Genomic DNA, 16247 nt, shown 5'->3' with positions numbered 1-16247 from the left:
ACATTTTGTGAATTCTCTGCTGGAGTGGGTGGCTTTGGCTCTTGAAAAATCCGATGGCATTCAGACAACGTGGTATCCTTAGATCTAGTTCCCTGAACTAAACTCCAGCTGGTCTCAAAGCCGGAGGGCATAATCCTAAATAACTTTGTTGGTACAATATTCTTACAGAACACAAAAAGATTGTATTAACTTCTTTTGCAAAGTTTTCAAGAGGATTTCTTTATCACCAGACACTCTTACAATATGTCAAAATGAAATACAAACTGCATTTAAAACTGAATTAGCATTTCCCAAAATAAAATGTAGGCGATGAAAATCTAGATTCGGATACACGGTAGTCATATTTTTGCACATATCCGCCAATGTCTTTCGATTGAATGGTTTAGTGGTGTTATTTTACTTGCTGAATTCTAGTATTAAGATGAATTTCCCATCTTATATGAATTCGTATTGAAGCTGATCTTTTGTGTTGACAAAAACCAACCTGAATTAATGAAATGTTTCCCTGTGTGAATCAGATTGTTTATAATGTGTTATTTTTGCCTTTGTCTGGAAGCGAAAAGAAAAGTGTGATAGGAGGAAGGTTCAACGTTTAGAAATAATGGCACAACAAGCAATTAATAAAAAATGGCTTGTATGAAAACGGAAGGCACCTTTATTGCTCCATTGGCACCGTGCCATAGCTTTGTTGAGCTGCAGTTTCTGAGCCCCGAGGAACCAATTTTGGAGCATTCCCTATTCGGTCAAGGAAAATATTAATGAAATTGAAAGTGTGTTGGTCAATGTACAACTGAAGAGATAAAGGGTGGAATATTTCTTGATATTAATTCTATAATGGAAATGAGTATTTGAAATAACATTGTTTCACATTATAGTTGGAGGCCGCAGAAAATTAAACCGCAGTGTTTCAATATGGGGAGAGTTGTTCTGCTAACCCAATGAATGAGAATCAGATCATTAAATTGAGGACTTTCATGAAAACCATCTCATTCATCATTTTTTTGTTTTACTCTTGCAAATGAATGGAATTATTGGATCGCAAAACTCTATCAGGCTTTACTGTGGTTCTCATCACAGATGCACTCTGATCTGCTGAGAATTTCCTACACTTTCTGATTTTAATAATCTGATAAAGTTTATTTCTACAGTCAATTATTTTTTTAATAAAATAAAGTCCATTCCAATAATTTTACAAAATTAGTTAATAGTAAAATCATATTGTAAATTACTTGAGCATCAACCCTTTGCTTCTTTTACAGTTTTCTAATTGTTAAGAGTATACTATCACCGGGTGGCATCGGCAGCGATGGCAGCCTCACCAACTGTCTGTCTGTCTTTTTTTTGTTATTGTTAGTGTGTTTTAAAAGTATGTGTTAATGATCTCTGGTTTGTTTCATGTGGGGGGTGGGGGAGGGGTTCGGGGGAAACTTTTTTCAATCTCTTACCTTGCCGGAGATGCGATTGTTTTCTGGATCGTATCTCCGGTCGCTCTGCGGCCTAACATCATGGAGCTGGCGGCCTTGCTCGAGACTGACTCTCTTGAGCCCCACCGCGGGGCCGTGGACTTGCCATCGGAGCCTGCAATCCCTTGCGCAGCCTGCGGATTTCAACATCGAGGAGCTCGCAGTCTCGGGTAGAGACTGATGTCGGGAAGCTCCAAAGTCGCAAAAGGTTCGGCTAGCCCCGACCCGAGGTCCGATCGCCCAGCACGGGGGAGCTGAGAACCCCCTGATGCGGGAGCTTGATCGCCCCGACGCGGAGGCCCCGATCGCTGGCTGTGGGAGCTAAGATCGCCCCGACAACGGAAGGTTCGAGTGCCCCGACCGCGGGTGAACAAAGAAGGGAAGAAGCTGGAACTTTTTTTTGCCTTCCATCACGGTGAGGAATGTGGGGGAGTCGCTGTGGTGGATGTTCATGTTCAAAATTTATTTGTGTGTCTTGTTGCTCTTTATTGGCAAATCAAATTCTTTGTACGTTGCAAAACATACTTGGCTAATAAAGTACTATTATGATTATGATTATTATGATTATGATACTGGATGCCACCCCAAGAGCTGTGCATTATATTTACTCAATTTTGCACGCTGAAGTCCAAGAATAAAAATATCCCTGAATTAGATTCAGCAAAGGCTCATGAGAAGAAAAAAATGGATGCTGCCGCAATCTATTTTAACATTAACTTCATAAAATAGAAAGTTAGTCTTTAAGTTTGATGCTAGGTGGTAGAGGTGAAAATAAAAGTGTTGTGATACACTGTACTGATTATATAAGAGTGGATAAGTTGAGAAGAAAGAAAAATAGAAAAATGGAGAACAAACCTAAGCAAAGGATCTATTTCCAGGATAGTGATTAATGTACTCTGCTTTATTTTTTCTCGAGAAATATGTTTTACAAATGAATAACTTTTCACGGCAGTGTAAAAAAAGTGAAATGATAATCTGTAGTAAATGAGACTTACTCTTGAATACAGAAATTATCTCCTCAGTAAATAGTCCAGTATCAATCCATTCATGATAATCTTGTATTAAATCAAATGCAGTAAAACCTTGATTGTTCTTTTCCTTTATATTTACCCCTGGAGAAAAATAAAACATCCATGTAAGCTGAAAGTAGTCAACATTCCTGTCATGACTCTTTAAAATCTACTCCATCTTGTTGATGCAAATGATGCCTCTGTGTGCAGATGCAACCATTATCTCAAACAATTCTAATAAGTTTATCATAATGAGGAGGAAAAAAACATTGACATTTGGCTCGGATATTCAAACATCTTCCAACTCTTTAAACGTAAGAGTAAAGTGAAGAAATGTTTCTCTCTGGGTGAAATAATAGATGCTTGGAATGTCTCTCAATTAACAGTAATTAATATTGTTAGTTTTTAATTTAAGATTTTGTGATTTTTGATAATAAAGAAATCTGGATATGGAGCAAAGGTTATATGTGGATTAAGTCACTAATTACCATCATCTCACTGTCAAAGAATAGACTTAACAAGCTAAATGGCCCACCCCTATCCCTGTCTTGTGGCAGCAATTTGCAAGGAATAAATCTTAATGACTTCCAAAGTCCCTTACCATCATTTTAGCAGCACAGCCTTAATCTTTTAGAAATACAGGCCCTTTGCCCACCGAGTCCACGCCGACCATTGATCACTCGTTCACACTAGTTCTATGTTATCCCACTTTCACTACACATTAAGGGCAATTTACAGAGGCCAATTAACCTACAAACCTGCACGTCTTTGGGATGTGGGAGGAAACTGGAGCTCCAGGAGGAAACCCACGCGGTCACAAGGAGAACGTGCAAACTCCACACAGGCAGCACCTGAGCTCAGGATCAAACCCATGTCTCTGGTGCTGTGAGGCAGCAGCTGTGCTGCTGTGCTGCCCAGTCCATGTATAGTATCTTAACTACAACAATGACTTGGGCAGTTTCTCCTTTCTCTTCCTTCCCAGCACCATGAAAACCCTTTGTCCTCACCCCACACCGCATATATTGAAGGAGCCATCCTCTGCTATTTCTGCTACCAATAGTACAATATCAGCAAGAGCACATCTTCCATTCCGTTCCTCAAGATTCAAAGAGGACCCCTTCCCCATGATAGTCCCCTGAATCATTGCCTGTTCCCACTCCAGCACCCACTTCCCAATACAAATGTGAAATGCATTTACCCTTGCAGTATCTTCTATACCATGGTTGATAGCTTCAAGCATTCTTTTCAAATGAAATATTAACTTGTTTGCTTTCTTCTAACGTATGCTTTACTTGCTCCCCCCCCCATCCAAATGGAATAGATTTGGTGAATACTTTGCCGAGCATCGCAGTTCAATGCACAAGCCGAAGTTTATGTCACTTTGCTACTTTAATTCATCACTCCCCACTTTGATTGCACTGTTTTTGCGCTCCCACACTGTGCTGAAGGCAAGCCTGAGGAACAGTGCCTCATCATTCTACTTGACATTTGGTAGCCTCCTGGTTTGTGAACGTTAGACCTTAACTATCGCAGAAAGGTAGGTTAGTTTTACCCACTGATGATGTGTTGTAAATAGTAATCCTGCTCAGTATGAGAGGAACCGCAGGTTCAGACATTTGGTGAAAATGCTTAGCTGAGGAACCAATGGTGTAAGGTTCCCACCCGTGGGATTATGACTGAACCCTTCTAAGTCAGAATCCCTCCTAAATGTAATGAACCCTCGTGTGGTAGGCCACTGGGTTGGCCTGTGATCGGCAACTGGCACTCCTGGTGGTGGCTGGTGTGAGGTGCTGCTCGCTACTTCCTGGAGTGTGGACAGACGGTCGCCATCTCTCACAAGTTTATATTTGGAGTTGACCTGATAATTGGCTGTCTCTTTCAGGAAACCTGACATGGACAATAGTAGGAGCCAACCAAGAGATACGGGGAAGAAAGTTAGATAAAAAAGACGACAAAAAAAAGTGCGAAAAACAGAGGTAGAGAACTGAATACAAAGAGCAAAATGAAAGAGTTTGATTAGATTTATACATAGCCAGAGAAGATTAACTCCGTTTCCAAAAAAGAAAAAAAATGCCTTCAGTACCGTGTTGTATCAGAAGACTTGCACCATAGTAGTTTGAGGCTTGAACGGCGTAAAATAGAGGCGTGGAGTGGTCACGATTGAGTATATTGACCTTAGCTTTGTTCGATAGCAGTAACATCAGCAGATCATTGCAATTACCTTTAAAGGCAACAAGGTGCAAGGCACTGTGTGGAGGAAGAGAACCACTTAATTTATAACCCAGTGGTAGAAGGCATTAAGTCATAGAATATTCAAACAAACCTTAATAAAATTAGGCTCTAAGTTAATTTACTTTATGCAGTCAATGTGAAGATAACCTTGTTGAAAAAAAAAAGCATGATTTTACGATAAGGGGCTTTTGAAATAGCACAAGGTCAAATCATCCAAAAAAAGTCAAAATCTACTCCTGGAAATTCAGAGAATGTTTGTGGTTGTGGATGATATTGGACTCCCAAAAATAGTCTGAGAAAACCTTGACTCCAAGGATTCATAAAGATAGATCTTTTGGAAGAAAATAAACAATATTTGCCCCAGATTTGTTTTAATTGATAATGTAGCGGCCAGTAGACCTCACATTTCGTCTCTAGTGGAGGCAAGTTCTCTGAACTTTCCGAAGGAGTGGATTCAAGCTGATCGCTTCAGCTAAGAAGGAATTTTACGCGATGTAGCGGCCAGTTTCTCGTCTATCTCAATTAGCTCCCAAGCTGCCACTTGCATAGACCGGGTCAGCGATAAGCGTAATAACTCGAACAACTAATAACAGAGATCCTCCCAGACGTTCAATAGTTAGTCTTCTTTATTTGAAGGTGCAATAAACATATTGGCATATCTCTTGTCATCGACTGGTTATTAATTGCTAGGTAAAATTCCATATCTTACCACAGTCTATGCGATCGTTACGAATTGTCAGATATAACTTCGACACAGTTTGTATTAATCTTCTAGTTAATAAAACTTACAGGCGATTACATCATGGCTGATAAATCTTTTGGCGGAGCTTCTAGCTGACCCTCTGTCAGCACCTCCCAGCTCACCCACTATGCCAGCACGTACCCAACTGCCCGTACTCTGGCTCCGCCCAGCCCCTACGTAAGCATTGCATTAACTCTATAGTGCCCAAACTACAGCAGAATACAAGGTAGTAATATTAATAAGCAAAAATGACTAATAACTGCAAAATGGCTCCTACAGATAATGAGGTGATCAAAGCTGGGGTTGAAGTTGGAACATCAGCTGCTTTAGCGTACGGCGTCACCTTGGTAAATAGGTTGAAACCCGCTCTTTGAATATTAGTCCAGAGCGTAACCATGGGTGGTTTACAATTAAGGTGCCTACTGGCGCATATTAAAGAGGCCACATTGCATTTTCATGAATAAAGTTTCATTTAATCACCCTGTCAAGTAGCAATCAGTTGAACAGAAATAAATAAGTCAACTTAGAATTACAATCAGCGTTCAGTTTGCATTTGAGGTCGTAATCAATGAAAGGGCCCTTTGAGACAGATTGTGGAATATTCTGGGACACTTGCAGGTTTTTAGGAACTGAACATGCAGCTTTGACTTATTCATTTCAACTGAAACTGGTCTGTGAGGGCTGGGAGATAAACTATTGATAATCAAGAGATGGTGTGGCTGGCTTCCCTGGTGAAGGCAGAGAGGAGTTGCAGTTGTCAGTTTCAGGTTTTGCAGGCATGATCAATTCATGATACCCATCAACTAGTCTGAAAATTACGTGCTAAATCCAGCCTTTCAAGAGTTGTATTAACACTTGCGTCATTCCTTGGCTTCACTGCCATAGAAAACAGAGAAGCTCAGCACAGGAACATGCCCTTAGGCCCACCATATCTGTGCAGACCAAGCTGCTAGTCTATCTATTCACATCTGCCTGCACATGATCCATATCCCTCGATTCCCTGCGCATTCATGTGTCTGTCTAAATGTCTTTAAACATTCCTATTGTATCTGTTCCACTACCTCTCCTGGCAGTGCTTAACAGACACCTGCCACTCTCTGTGAAACAAAACTTGCTTTGCTTATCTTTAAACTTTCGGCCCTCGCTTTAAGCCTCTGCTCTCCGGTTTTTGACATTTCTACACTCGGAAAAAGACTGACTATTGACCCAATCTATGCCTCTCATTATTTTGTATACTTCTATCATGTTGCCCCTCAGTCTCTGAAGCTCTGGGAAAAAATGATCCAAGTTTGTCCAACCTCTTCAAAAGCTAATACACTCTACTCTGGGTAAACTTCTTCTGCACCCTATTCAAAACCTCCAAATCCTCACTATGGTGTGGCAATTCGAACTGCACACAATACTCGAAATGTGACCACAGCAAAGTTTTATACAGCTGAAACATGACTTGCCAACATTATATTCAATGCCGCAACTGGTGAAAGCAAACCTGCCGTATGCCTTCTTCACCAAAATAGGACATAAATGTCTTTGAAAATACACTAAATGTACAAAAACTTTTGCCCCTGTTATTTAAATTTTAATGGTGTTATTTCTTACGATATTATGCAAACCAATTTTTCTTCACTTTATAAATGTCCATTTAAAGCCTTAGCATTTTAAATATTAGGCATATTCATATGAGTTCCACACATCTTAGAGTTAATAAAATTATAACCAAATTAATCCTGAACCAAAGTCATGATTAAAAGATGTTCCTTACCTATCACCTTGTTTGTTGACTGCATCAATATCAATTCCATTCCTTAAGAGAAATTCAAAACACTGGGCTTTTCCTTGCCTGTACCAAAACAAGTTTTATTCTGTAAATACCTAATGAAATTCTGCACTATATCAATCATCTTAAGTGCAAGCCAAAGTGATACTTCAATTTATGGTGATGACCTACACTCTCATTTCATCCTGCAGTAATCCAAACACCAGTTCTTTCTGCTCTTCATGTTTAAAAAGGAATCCCTTTGATTTGAGCCTGAAAATTAAATCAAAGCAACTTTAAACAATTAACAGTAAATGGAAAAAATAAATGTGTCAATTTTCAATATCATACCATCTGTGCCTCTACTATTCTTATCCTCCAGCATCTGGTGCATAATTAGGAAGTTAATCGATGTAAAGCCACCCATTATAGTACTTTTTAAATATATGCTTAAGTGAGACTAAGATTTCCCTAGGTAAAAGAAACAAGCATTTTAATGCAATTACAACTGAAATGTCAATCTCAGGGTGGGATTCCAAAGCAAGGTTAGAATTTATCACCTTCACTTCCATCTTAGCGAAAATAGCAGTGGATCTGGAACTATTACAGTTTATTATCACAAGGTTACCATTGCAATGTCTGTATTAAGTTTCAGGAATTTGGCCTAGTTACGGTTAAAGACAATAATATATGGCCAAACTTAGGAAGGAATTCTGATATTGTGGTGTTCTCATGCACCTGCAGCCATTGTGCCTCCAAGTTCAGGAACCTATTTTGAAAACTTACTGCAAATTATCCTGTGGACTGTACGCCTTCTGTCGAAGGCATGTTAGTGATGAATGTTTAGGATAGTTAATCAAGTGCTGATTAAACAGGCTTATGATGAAAACAAACCATTTGTAAAGTATTGCTGTTAAGTCTTATTTGATCAAATTTAAGTGTAACATGCACCTTGGTTGATACTGGATGCCAATCAAACAAAGTCAATGGATTAATGGCACTGTTTAGATTGAGCAAGAAATGAAAAGCTTTCATATTCTGGGCTAATGCAAACCACTAATAATGCTGTAAAAAAATCTAAACCAATCACTTTGTACATGCTTCAATGGAGGGACAGCTAAATTCCTGCTTGAAAAGAAAGTCTTTGTATCAAATTTTTCTCTAATTTTCCAACTTTGACGGGATATCATAGAAACATAGAAACATAGAAAATAGGTGCAGGAGTAGGCCATTCGGCCCTTCGAGCCTGCATCGCCATTCAATATGATCATGGCTGATCATCCAGCTCAGTATCCTGTACCTGCCTTCTCTCCATACCCCCTGATCCCTTTAGCCACAAGGGCCACATCTAACTCCCTCTTAAATATAGCCAATGAACTGGCCTCAACTACCTTCTGTGGCAGAGAATTCCACAGACTCACCACTCTCTGTGTGAAGAAATGTTTTCTCATCTCGGTCCTAAAAGACTTCCCCCTTATCCTTAAGATGTGACCCCTAGTTCTGGACTTCCCCAACATCGGGAACAATCTTCCCGCATCTAGCCTCTCCAACCCCTTAAGAATTGTATATGTTTCTATAAGATCCCCCCTCAGTCTTCTAAATTCCAGCGAGTATCCTACCGATAGCAGTGATGGCTTAAAAAGAATAATGGTGGTTGGGTGTATTTTTACAGGCATGAAATTATGCAGTGAAAGAGACAATGGAAACATTTTCTGAAGAGCAATTATTTTCTCACACTTTCTTAAATTGATCCTCATTAAGAGTGGGTGAATCAGAGAGCCTTTTGCTTAAAGTATGATTTCGTCCATTGACATGTTTTCACTGTAATTTCCAAACTTGCTAGATGGGCTGCGAGAATAAAATAAATAATTATCTTGTCAATGGTATAAGTGGCATAGTGTTAATATTACTCAAGGGATTGGACAAATGTACAACTCGCACCACGAAATATGGAGGCTGTGACCCGAGATCAGCATTTCCAATAGGACCAAAATAACTGGGAATTACCAATTTAATAAAGAAGCATCCAGATTTCAAAAAATTCATTGCAATCATAAGGAAATATTGTACAATCTTACCACTCAGCACATCCAATGTGATCGCTGGCCACAGACAGATAGAGGACACTTGGCGCTTTTGCTGTCATTAACTTTGCTCTCATTTGTTCTTCTGCATCAAACTGCAGAAGAAGCTCAATAACATCTATTCTACCTTGTATCGCAGCACAATGGATTGGCAGCAGGTCCTTTTTGTTCAATATTTCTATTGTTGCCTTATGAGTCAGCTAAGTACATGGAATAATTCATTGGAATTAGTTAGTAATAGTTACAACTAAAGAATTTTAACTCAAGCTATTTTAGTATAATACAATAACTGGTGCAATAGCAAAAAGCTGGAATTTGATCAGTATTAGGCAGATGCAATTACAAAATATATTTGATTTAACTATTCTGCAGTTGGCTTCTCTTGCTAACATCTTAATTGTGTTAACATATGATGTATCAGCTTTAAAATATGTATCTGTAAACATGAATGTGGAATTTTAGAGAAAGATAACATGATTTTCAACATCCATCACTGCAATACTTCTAACCACATATTCCCAACTATTGTAGTTATAATAAAATCATACATTATGGGCTGTACCAAATGCAAATCCCATTTTAACTTATTTTACTTGCAGAGTGAAGGTGTTCACGTAAAAATAAAACCAATGCAATATGAAAAGCTTACATCATAAAGATAACTTATTCATATAAAATTGACTGATGGTGACATTTGTACAATATTTTTAATTAGAATATTTTTATTGTGATCAGGTACTAAATGTTACCTTGGCAACAGCTCTTTAGCCCTTTGAGCCTCTTTCACTCTTTAATGAGCTCCCGATTTCCATGGTCTAACCACATATACTCAAGTTTATCTAATACTCCTATCCATTTTTGATTAAAAATGGATTTTTAATTGATGAGTTTCTGCATTCTGCGTGAATTTCAGCTTTAGATTTTCAATTAACGCAATATCAGTTACATTTGCAAGATTCCAATAACCCAGCTGATATGGGTAGATCTTAAAAAAAGAAGGAAAGGTGCAAGGACTCAAATGAGAATATACTGTCGGCCACCCCACAGCAAGCCGGGGGCAAGAGGAACAGATATGTGGACAGATTACAGAGTTGGCTTAGTGGGTGACTTTAACTTCTGCAACATTGACTGGGTGTTTGTGTCAAAAATTTAGACTGGGCGGAGTTTATTAGGTGTATTCACGAGGGTTTCTTGAAATGGTATGTGGATAGTCCAACCCGAGAAAGGAACATACAGGACCTTGTGTTAGATAATAATGAGCCTGGCCAGGTGACTGGTGTGCAATGGAAGAGCTATTTTGGAGAGTTATTAGAAGTCCATAGGTTTTAAGATTGTTTTGGAAAGGGAGAAGGCTGGACCTTGCAGGAACTTACTAAATTGGAGGAAGGCAAATTACAACATTATTAGTCAAGAGCTCAGGAAGGTACACTGGGAACAGCTGTTATTGGGTCAGTCCACATCTGACATGTGGGAGTTATTTAAAGGCTAGTTGGTCAAATTTCGGGACCGGCATGTTCCAGTGAGGAGGAGGAGGAGGGATAAGGATGGATAAGTAAGTGAACCTTGGATGGTCAAAGAGGTTGTGAATTTGCTCAAAAAGAAAAAGAAGAATGAAGCTCGTGTAGGTTTAAGAGGATGAAATCAGAGCGGCCCCGTGAGAAATATAAGGAAAGGAGGAATGAACTCATGCAGGTGATTAGAAGGGCCAAAAGGGGACCTGAAAAGGGTATGGCAAGTTGGATTTAAGAAAATCCTCAGGCTTTTTGTAAGTACATTAAAAACAAAAGGGTAACCAAGGATAAGGTAGGACCACTCAAGAGTAAAGGAAGGAATTTACACTTGGAATCAGTGGATGTAGATGACTAAATGAGTACTTTGTCTCTGTTTCCACCAAGAAGAACTAACATAGTGTTTGTCTCACCACCCAGTCCCCTATAATACGTTGAAAGCTTCTAAATTCCAGGGAATATACCCCGAGTTTATATAACCTCTCATCACAATTAACCTCTCATCACAATATAAGAAAGGTGCAAGGACTCTAATTAACCCTCAGGTATGGTAACTCTCTCGCGCGTTCACTTTAAGGCCAACATGCCCTTCCTAGTTTGTGGTACAAGAGAACTGCTCACAGCGGGTGTGGTCTAATCAGGGCTTTATATTGTTATAGCTTCTATACCTTTGTTCTCCACTCTGCAATATATAAATATAGAATTCCATGAGACTTTCATATTAACTTATGTACATGTCCATGTGCAGGGACTTCACTGTCCCCTTCAATCTACATAGAATTCCAATTTTCTCCAATTCAGAATGTATTCTGTTTTAAGCTTTTCAGCAGATGACCTGACATCATATTGTCACTGATTTTTTTTTGCAGTTTTTAAGTTACATGTTTTTTTCTGTCTATTAGTTTCTCTTTGTAATTTAGTGTTTCCATCTTCCCCGCTTAATTGCACTGCCTAGTCTGAAAATACAGCTTTCTGTCTGTTTATCTCATGAACTAATGAATACAATCCATAGTCTCAGCAGTGACACTTTGCAGCTGACCCCCCCCCCCCCCCACGCCAATCAATGTAAATACCAGTTCATTATCCTCCGTCTTTGTCTCCTACTGCACAGGCATCTATCCTAGACATGTCAATAAATTGCTTTTAATTCCATGAGTTCCAACTCTAGACTTTTAATGACCTTTAATGGGAGACTGCATCAAACTGCCTCTGGAAGTATACATAACAACTAATATAAACAAGGCAGCTCCTCAAATTCATGCTTTGCTGGGACAACCCTCTTGTTTAGTTTAGTTTAGTTTAGAGATACCTCATGGAAACAGGCCCTTCGGCCCACTAAATCCGCTCCGCCCGGCGATCTCTGTGCACTACTTCTATTCTACAGACTGGGGACGATTTGCATTACAATGAACCAACAAACCTGCACGTCTTTGGAATGTGGGAGGAATTCGGTGCACCCTGAGAAAACCAATGTGGGCACACAGAGAACATACAAACTCTGTACAGACAAGCACCAGTCATCAGGATTGACCTGGGTCTCTGGTGCTTAAGGCAGCAGCTCTATTTCTTTTCAGCAGGGTGCCTATTCCAGTCTAAATAAAAGTTAACTTCGTCCCATCCCAATTCCCCATTCATATTTTCTTGACTTTATTTGCCTAATTTTGCATTTATGCATTTTGTCACTTCACACAGTTACGTCCAGGGTGAGGGTAAGTTTGCTAATGATTTTGGCTTTGAAACACACAATATTCTTACCATAAGTTTCAAACAGTCCAATCTCGCTGGCTTCCCCATTTCTCCATAGCATATCATATGCAATGGTGTATTACCATCTCCGTCTGACCAGTTAACATCAGCACCATGGTCTATCAGCACCTGAAATTTCAAGAGTATTGGGAAAATATAGTCCGCTTCTAATCATGTTAAACCAATAACTGAAAAGAGCGCATTAATATAAAAGTTCCCTTGCCGACTGAGCAGGGTCATGTTGAACCTAGCTCAATGCCAGGGCTCACCGTCTCTGGTCCGAGCTCCCCTGCATTATTCTGAGATGGATATGGATGACCAATTTTGCTGTCTACGTGGCTGTGTGGGTTGGTGAAGGGTGGGAGGGTGGCTTAGTCAGGCAGCGAGATATCATGAGGCTTCAGCGCCAAGTAGACATGAGGTGGCAAAGTCCAGAGGTCTCCTGTCACCAGATCATGAAACCAGTAGCAGAAAGCAAATCTAGAGCTGGACCATTGGGTTGTGTAAAATCCTGCCAGGCTTTATGCTACCAATGTCTGTGATATTCTGAGGTACTTAAGAAGTTCTAAAAGAGATGTAAATAAACTAAATAAGTTAAAATATAAAAAGTTAATTAAAAGCACACTAATGTGGATAAATGTGAGGTTATCCACTTTGGTGGCAAGGACAGGAAGGCAGATTATTATCTGAATGGTGTCAGATTAGGAAAAGGGGAGATGCAATGAGACCTGGGTGCCCTTGTCCATCAGTCACTGAAAGTAAGCATGCAGGTAACAGCAGGCAGTGAAGAAAGCAAATGGCATGTTGGCCTTCATAGCGAGAGGATTTGTGTGGAGGAGCAAGGAGGTCCAACTGCAATTGTACAGAGCCCTGGTGAGACCACAGCTGGAGTATTGTGTGCAGTTTTGGTCTGCTAGTTTAAGGAAGGTCATTCTTGCTATTGAGGGAGTGCAACGTAGGTGAACCAGGTTAAAATCCGGGATGGCGGGACTGTCATACGATGAAAGAATGGATCGACTGGGCTTGTATTCACTAGAATTTAGAAGGATGAGAGGGAATCTTATAGAAATATATAACATTCTTCAGGGATGAACAGGCTGGATGCAGGAAAAATGTTCCCGATGTTGGGGGGAGTCCAGAGCAGGGGTCACAGTTTAGGAATATGGGGTAAGCCATTTAGGACTGAGATGAGGAAAATCATTTTCACCCAGAGAGGTGTGATCTGTGGAATTCTCTGCGACAGAAGGCAGGGGAGGCCAATTCACTGGATGTATTCAGGAGAGAGTTAGATTCAGCTCTTAGGGCTAATGGAATCAAGGGATATGGGGAGAAAGCAGGAACGGGGTACTGATTCTGGATGATCAGCCATGATCATATTGTATAGCGGTGCTGGCCTGAAGGGCCAAATGGCCTACTCCTGCACCTATTTTCTTTGTTTTTATATTTCTAAATGAATATGGACACTGAAGTTAAATAATTTCACTCCTCTCCATGCCACGATTTCTTGTTAATCATAGCTGAGCGGCCTGGAAGCAGTCATGGGCAGGAGTATTGGCTTCATAAATATACCCTTACACTATTGAACTATTTCGAAAAATGGTGACCTTTCTTTTTTTTCTTCTGATTTACTATGTAAACTGCTTTTGACCTATCAACTCTATCACTTTTTCCAACGTAGCTATATCATGAGGATGGGAAATGAATTAGCCTTCAATACAACATTAAGTCCAACTGTAGGCTGAAGAAAAGTACCAACCCGAAACGTCACCTATCCTTTTTCTCCAGAGAAGCTGCCTGACTCGCTGAGTTACTCCAGTACTTTGTGCCTATCTTTGGTCTAGGTAGATTGCTTGATATAATGCTGGGACCTAACCTGGCTGGGTTCTGCAGTTGGATCTTACCTGGAGTGCTGTAATGGAGTGAAGTAACAGATGGGTCAGCCATTGGACATTGCACAATTTGCCCCATTGCTTTGCCAATATCAAAAATACCCCTAAAGCCCAGAAGCTAAAACAGAATAACAAAGTGCATAAAAGAAATTGAAGAAGAAAAATAACACAGACTTATGATACAGTTTAACTTAGGTGAGATTATCTGCCAAGAAGAAACGTCAACTTTCAATGCTTTCCATGTTGAACAAACTAACCTGGATGGTCTCTGTATCTCGAGATCTATGTAATGCAGTTGCTCCCTTGTAATCCTGCAGGTTAACATTAAGCTTCAAATACAGAAGTGTCTATAAGAAAAATAGCCAAAGAACATACATATATAAATGGACGGAGATTTAAAGATTCAATTAGTAATGATGGTTCTGTGTTCAAAATGAAACAATTTATCCAGCGTACTGCAATTCAGTTCCTACAATTTACTTGAACCCGAAACCATGCCTACTTAGATGATTCTCAAAATCTAAATTGTGAATTGATATAAAATAAATATGGCCAAAAACTATTGAAATATTTCCCAAAATTGTGGCTTTTCACATTGTTTTTTATGATTTTATTCTGTAACTGAACCTTCACCTCACAACTCTGTTACAGTGAAGAAGAATTTTAGCAGAAGGTGGAAAGTGGAAGTGGTGGTCTAAAATCCATGATTAAATGTTTCGGAGCTCAAGTAGCCATCTCGACACAACTTTCAGCAGCTCTGCAATTGTTTTCTCCTTCGCCTGTAGACCAGTTTGCGAAACACATATGTGCAGTCTGCAAGTGTAACTCTGAGCTTTCATCCACCTAGCACTTTGATCTGTAATTCTGCTCCCACTCACTCCTTCCTTCTTTCTTTGGGTTCTTTCACTGTTCCAACAAAGCCTGAGGAACAGCATCTCATTTTCCACCCAGGCATCTTTGTAGCCCATGACTCAGTATCGCATTGAACAATTTCAGAAAATCTACCTATTCTGTTTGTGGCAACAATGGCCAGTCCTGATATAAAATAGTCCTCCTGAACCATTAACTCAGTATTTCCACTCTCCACAGGTTCCAACTGATGCTGACCAATTCCAATATGCTGTTTCTTTCTTGACACTCCCCACTTCTTCTACTTCCAAACTGCTCAGCTATGATTCGCAGATATTCATCTCCCATCTTAGATGCCACCAACTCAATTGTATTAAGTGACACAGATGGCGTCCTGGTGCCATCACAACAACCTGGAGCTCAATGCTCTTAAGACAGTGTAACTAATTGTAGATTTTCAAAGAGCTCCCCCTCCCCTCCCCCTCCCCTCCCCCCCCCCCCCCCCCCCCTCACCATCAACAACAGCACTCTCACATCTGTGGAGTCATTTAAGTTCCTTGGAACCATCATCTCCAGGGACCTTAAATGGGGGGCCACCATCGACTTCACAGTCAAAAAGGCCCAACAGAGGATGTACTTCCTGCGGCAACTGAGGAAACACAATCTGCCACAGGCAATGATGGTCCAATTCTATTCCACTACCATTGAGTCCATCCTCACCTTCTCCATCATGGTCTGGTTTGGCTCAGCCACCAAGCACGATATTCAGAGGCTCCAATGGATCGTTCGATCAGCTGAGAAGGTTGTTGGCTGCAACCTTCCCCCCATTGACGAACTGTACACTGCAAGGGCCAGGAAGTGAGCGGGCAAGATCATCTCTGACCCCTCTCACCCTGGCCACAAACTCTTTGAAGCACTTCCCTCTGGAAGGCTACTCCAGACTGTCAAAGCAGCCACGGCCAGACATA

At 40.2% G+C, this 16247-nt stretch overlaps 1 protein-coding gene across 1 annotated transcript in view; it reads right to left on the bottom strand.

Annotated features, from left to right (window-relative positions):
* Nucleotides 1-655: 655 nt before the first annotated feature.
* The window catches only part of LOC144590442 (uncharacterized), an 82233-nt gene continuing 66641 nt past the window's right edge, over nt 656-16247 (bottom strand). The window contains exons 20-28 of the mRNA XM_078395056.1: nt 14688-14777; nt 14443-14548; nt 12551-12708; nt 9282-9487; nt 7396-7476; nt 7210-7287; nt 4557-4720; nt 2459-2575; nt 656-735 (exon numbers count right to left, since the gene is read on the bottom strand). Coding sequence (XP_078251182.1) covers nt 656-735; nt 2459-2575; nt 4557-4720; nt 7210-7287; nt 7396-7476; nt 9282-9487; nt 12551-12708; nt 14443-14548; nt 14688-14777 — 1080 coding nt within the window. The remainder of the gene's footprint in view (nt 736-2458; nt 2576-4556; nt 4721-7209; nt 7288-7395; nt 7477-9281; nt 9488-12550; nt 12709-14442; nt 14549-14687; nt 14778-16247) is intronic.

This window comes from Rhinoraja longicauda, unplaced genomic scaffold (genome assembly GCF_053455715.1).
Source record: "Rhinoraja longicauda isolate Sanriku21f unplaced genomic scaffold, sRhiLon1.1 Scf000193, whole genome shotgun sequence".
Classification (NCBI taxonomy): Eukaryota; Metazoa; Chordata; class Chondrichthyes; order Rajiformes; family Arhynchobatidae; genus Rhinoraja; species Rhinoraja longicauda.
The sequence above is the reverse complement of the archived record's forward strand: the minus strand, read 5'-3'. Positions and strand labels throughout refer to the sequence as shown.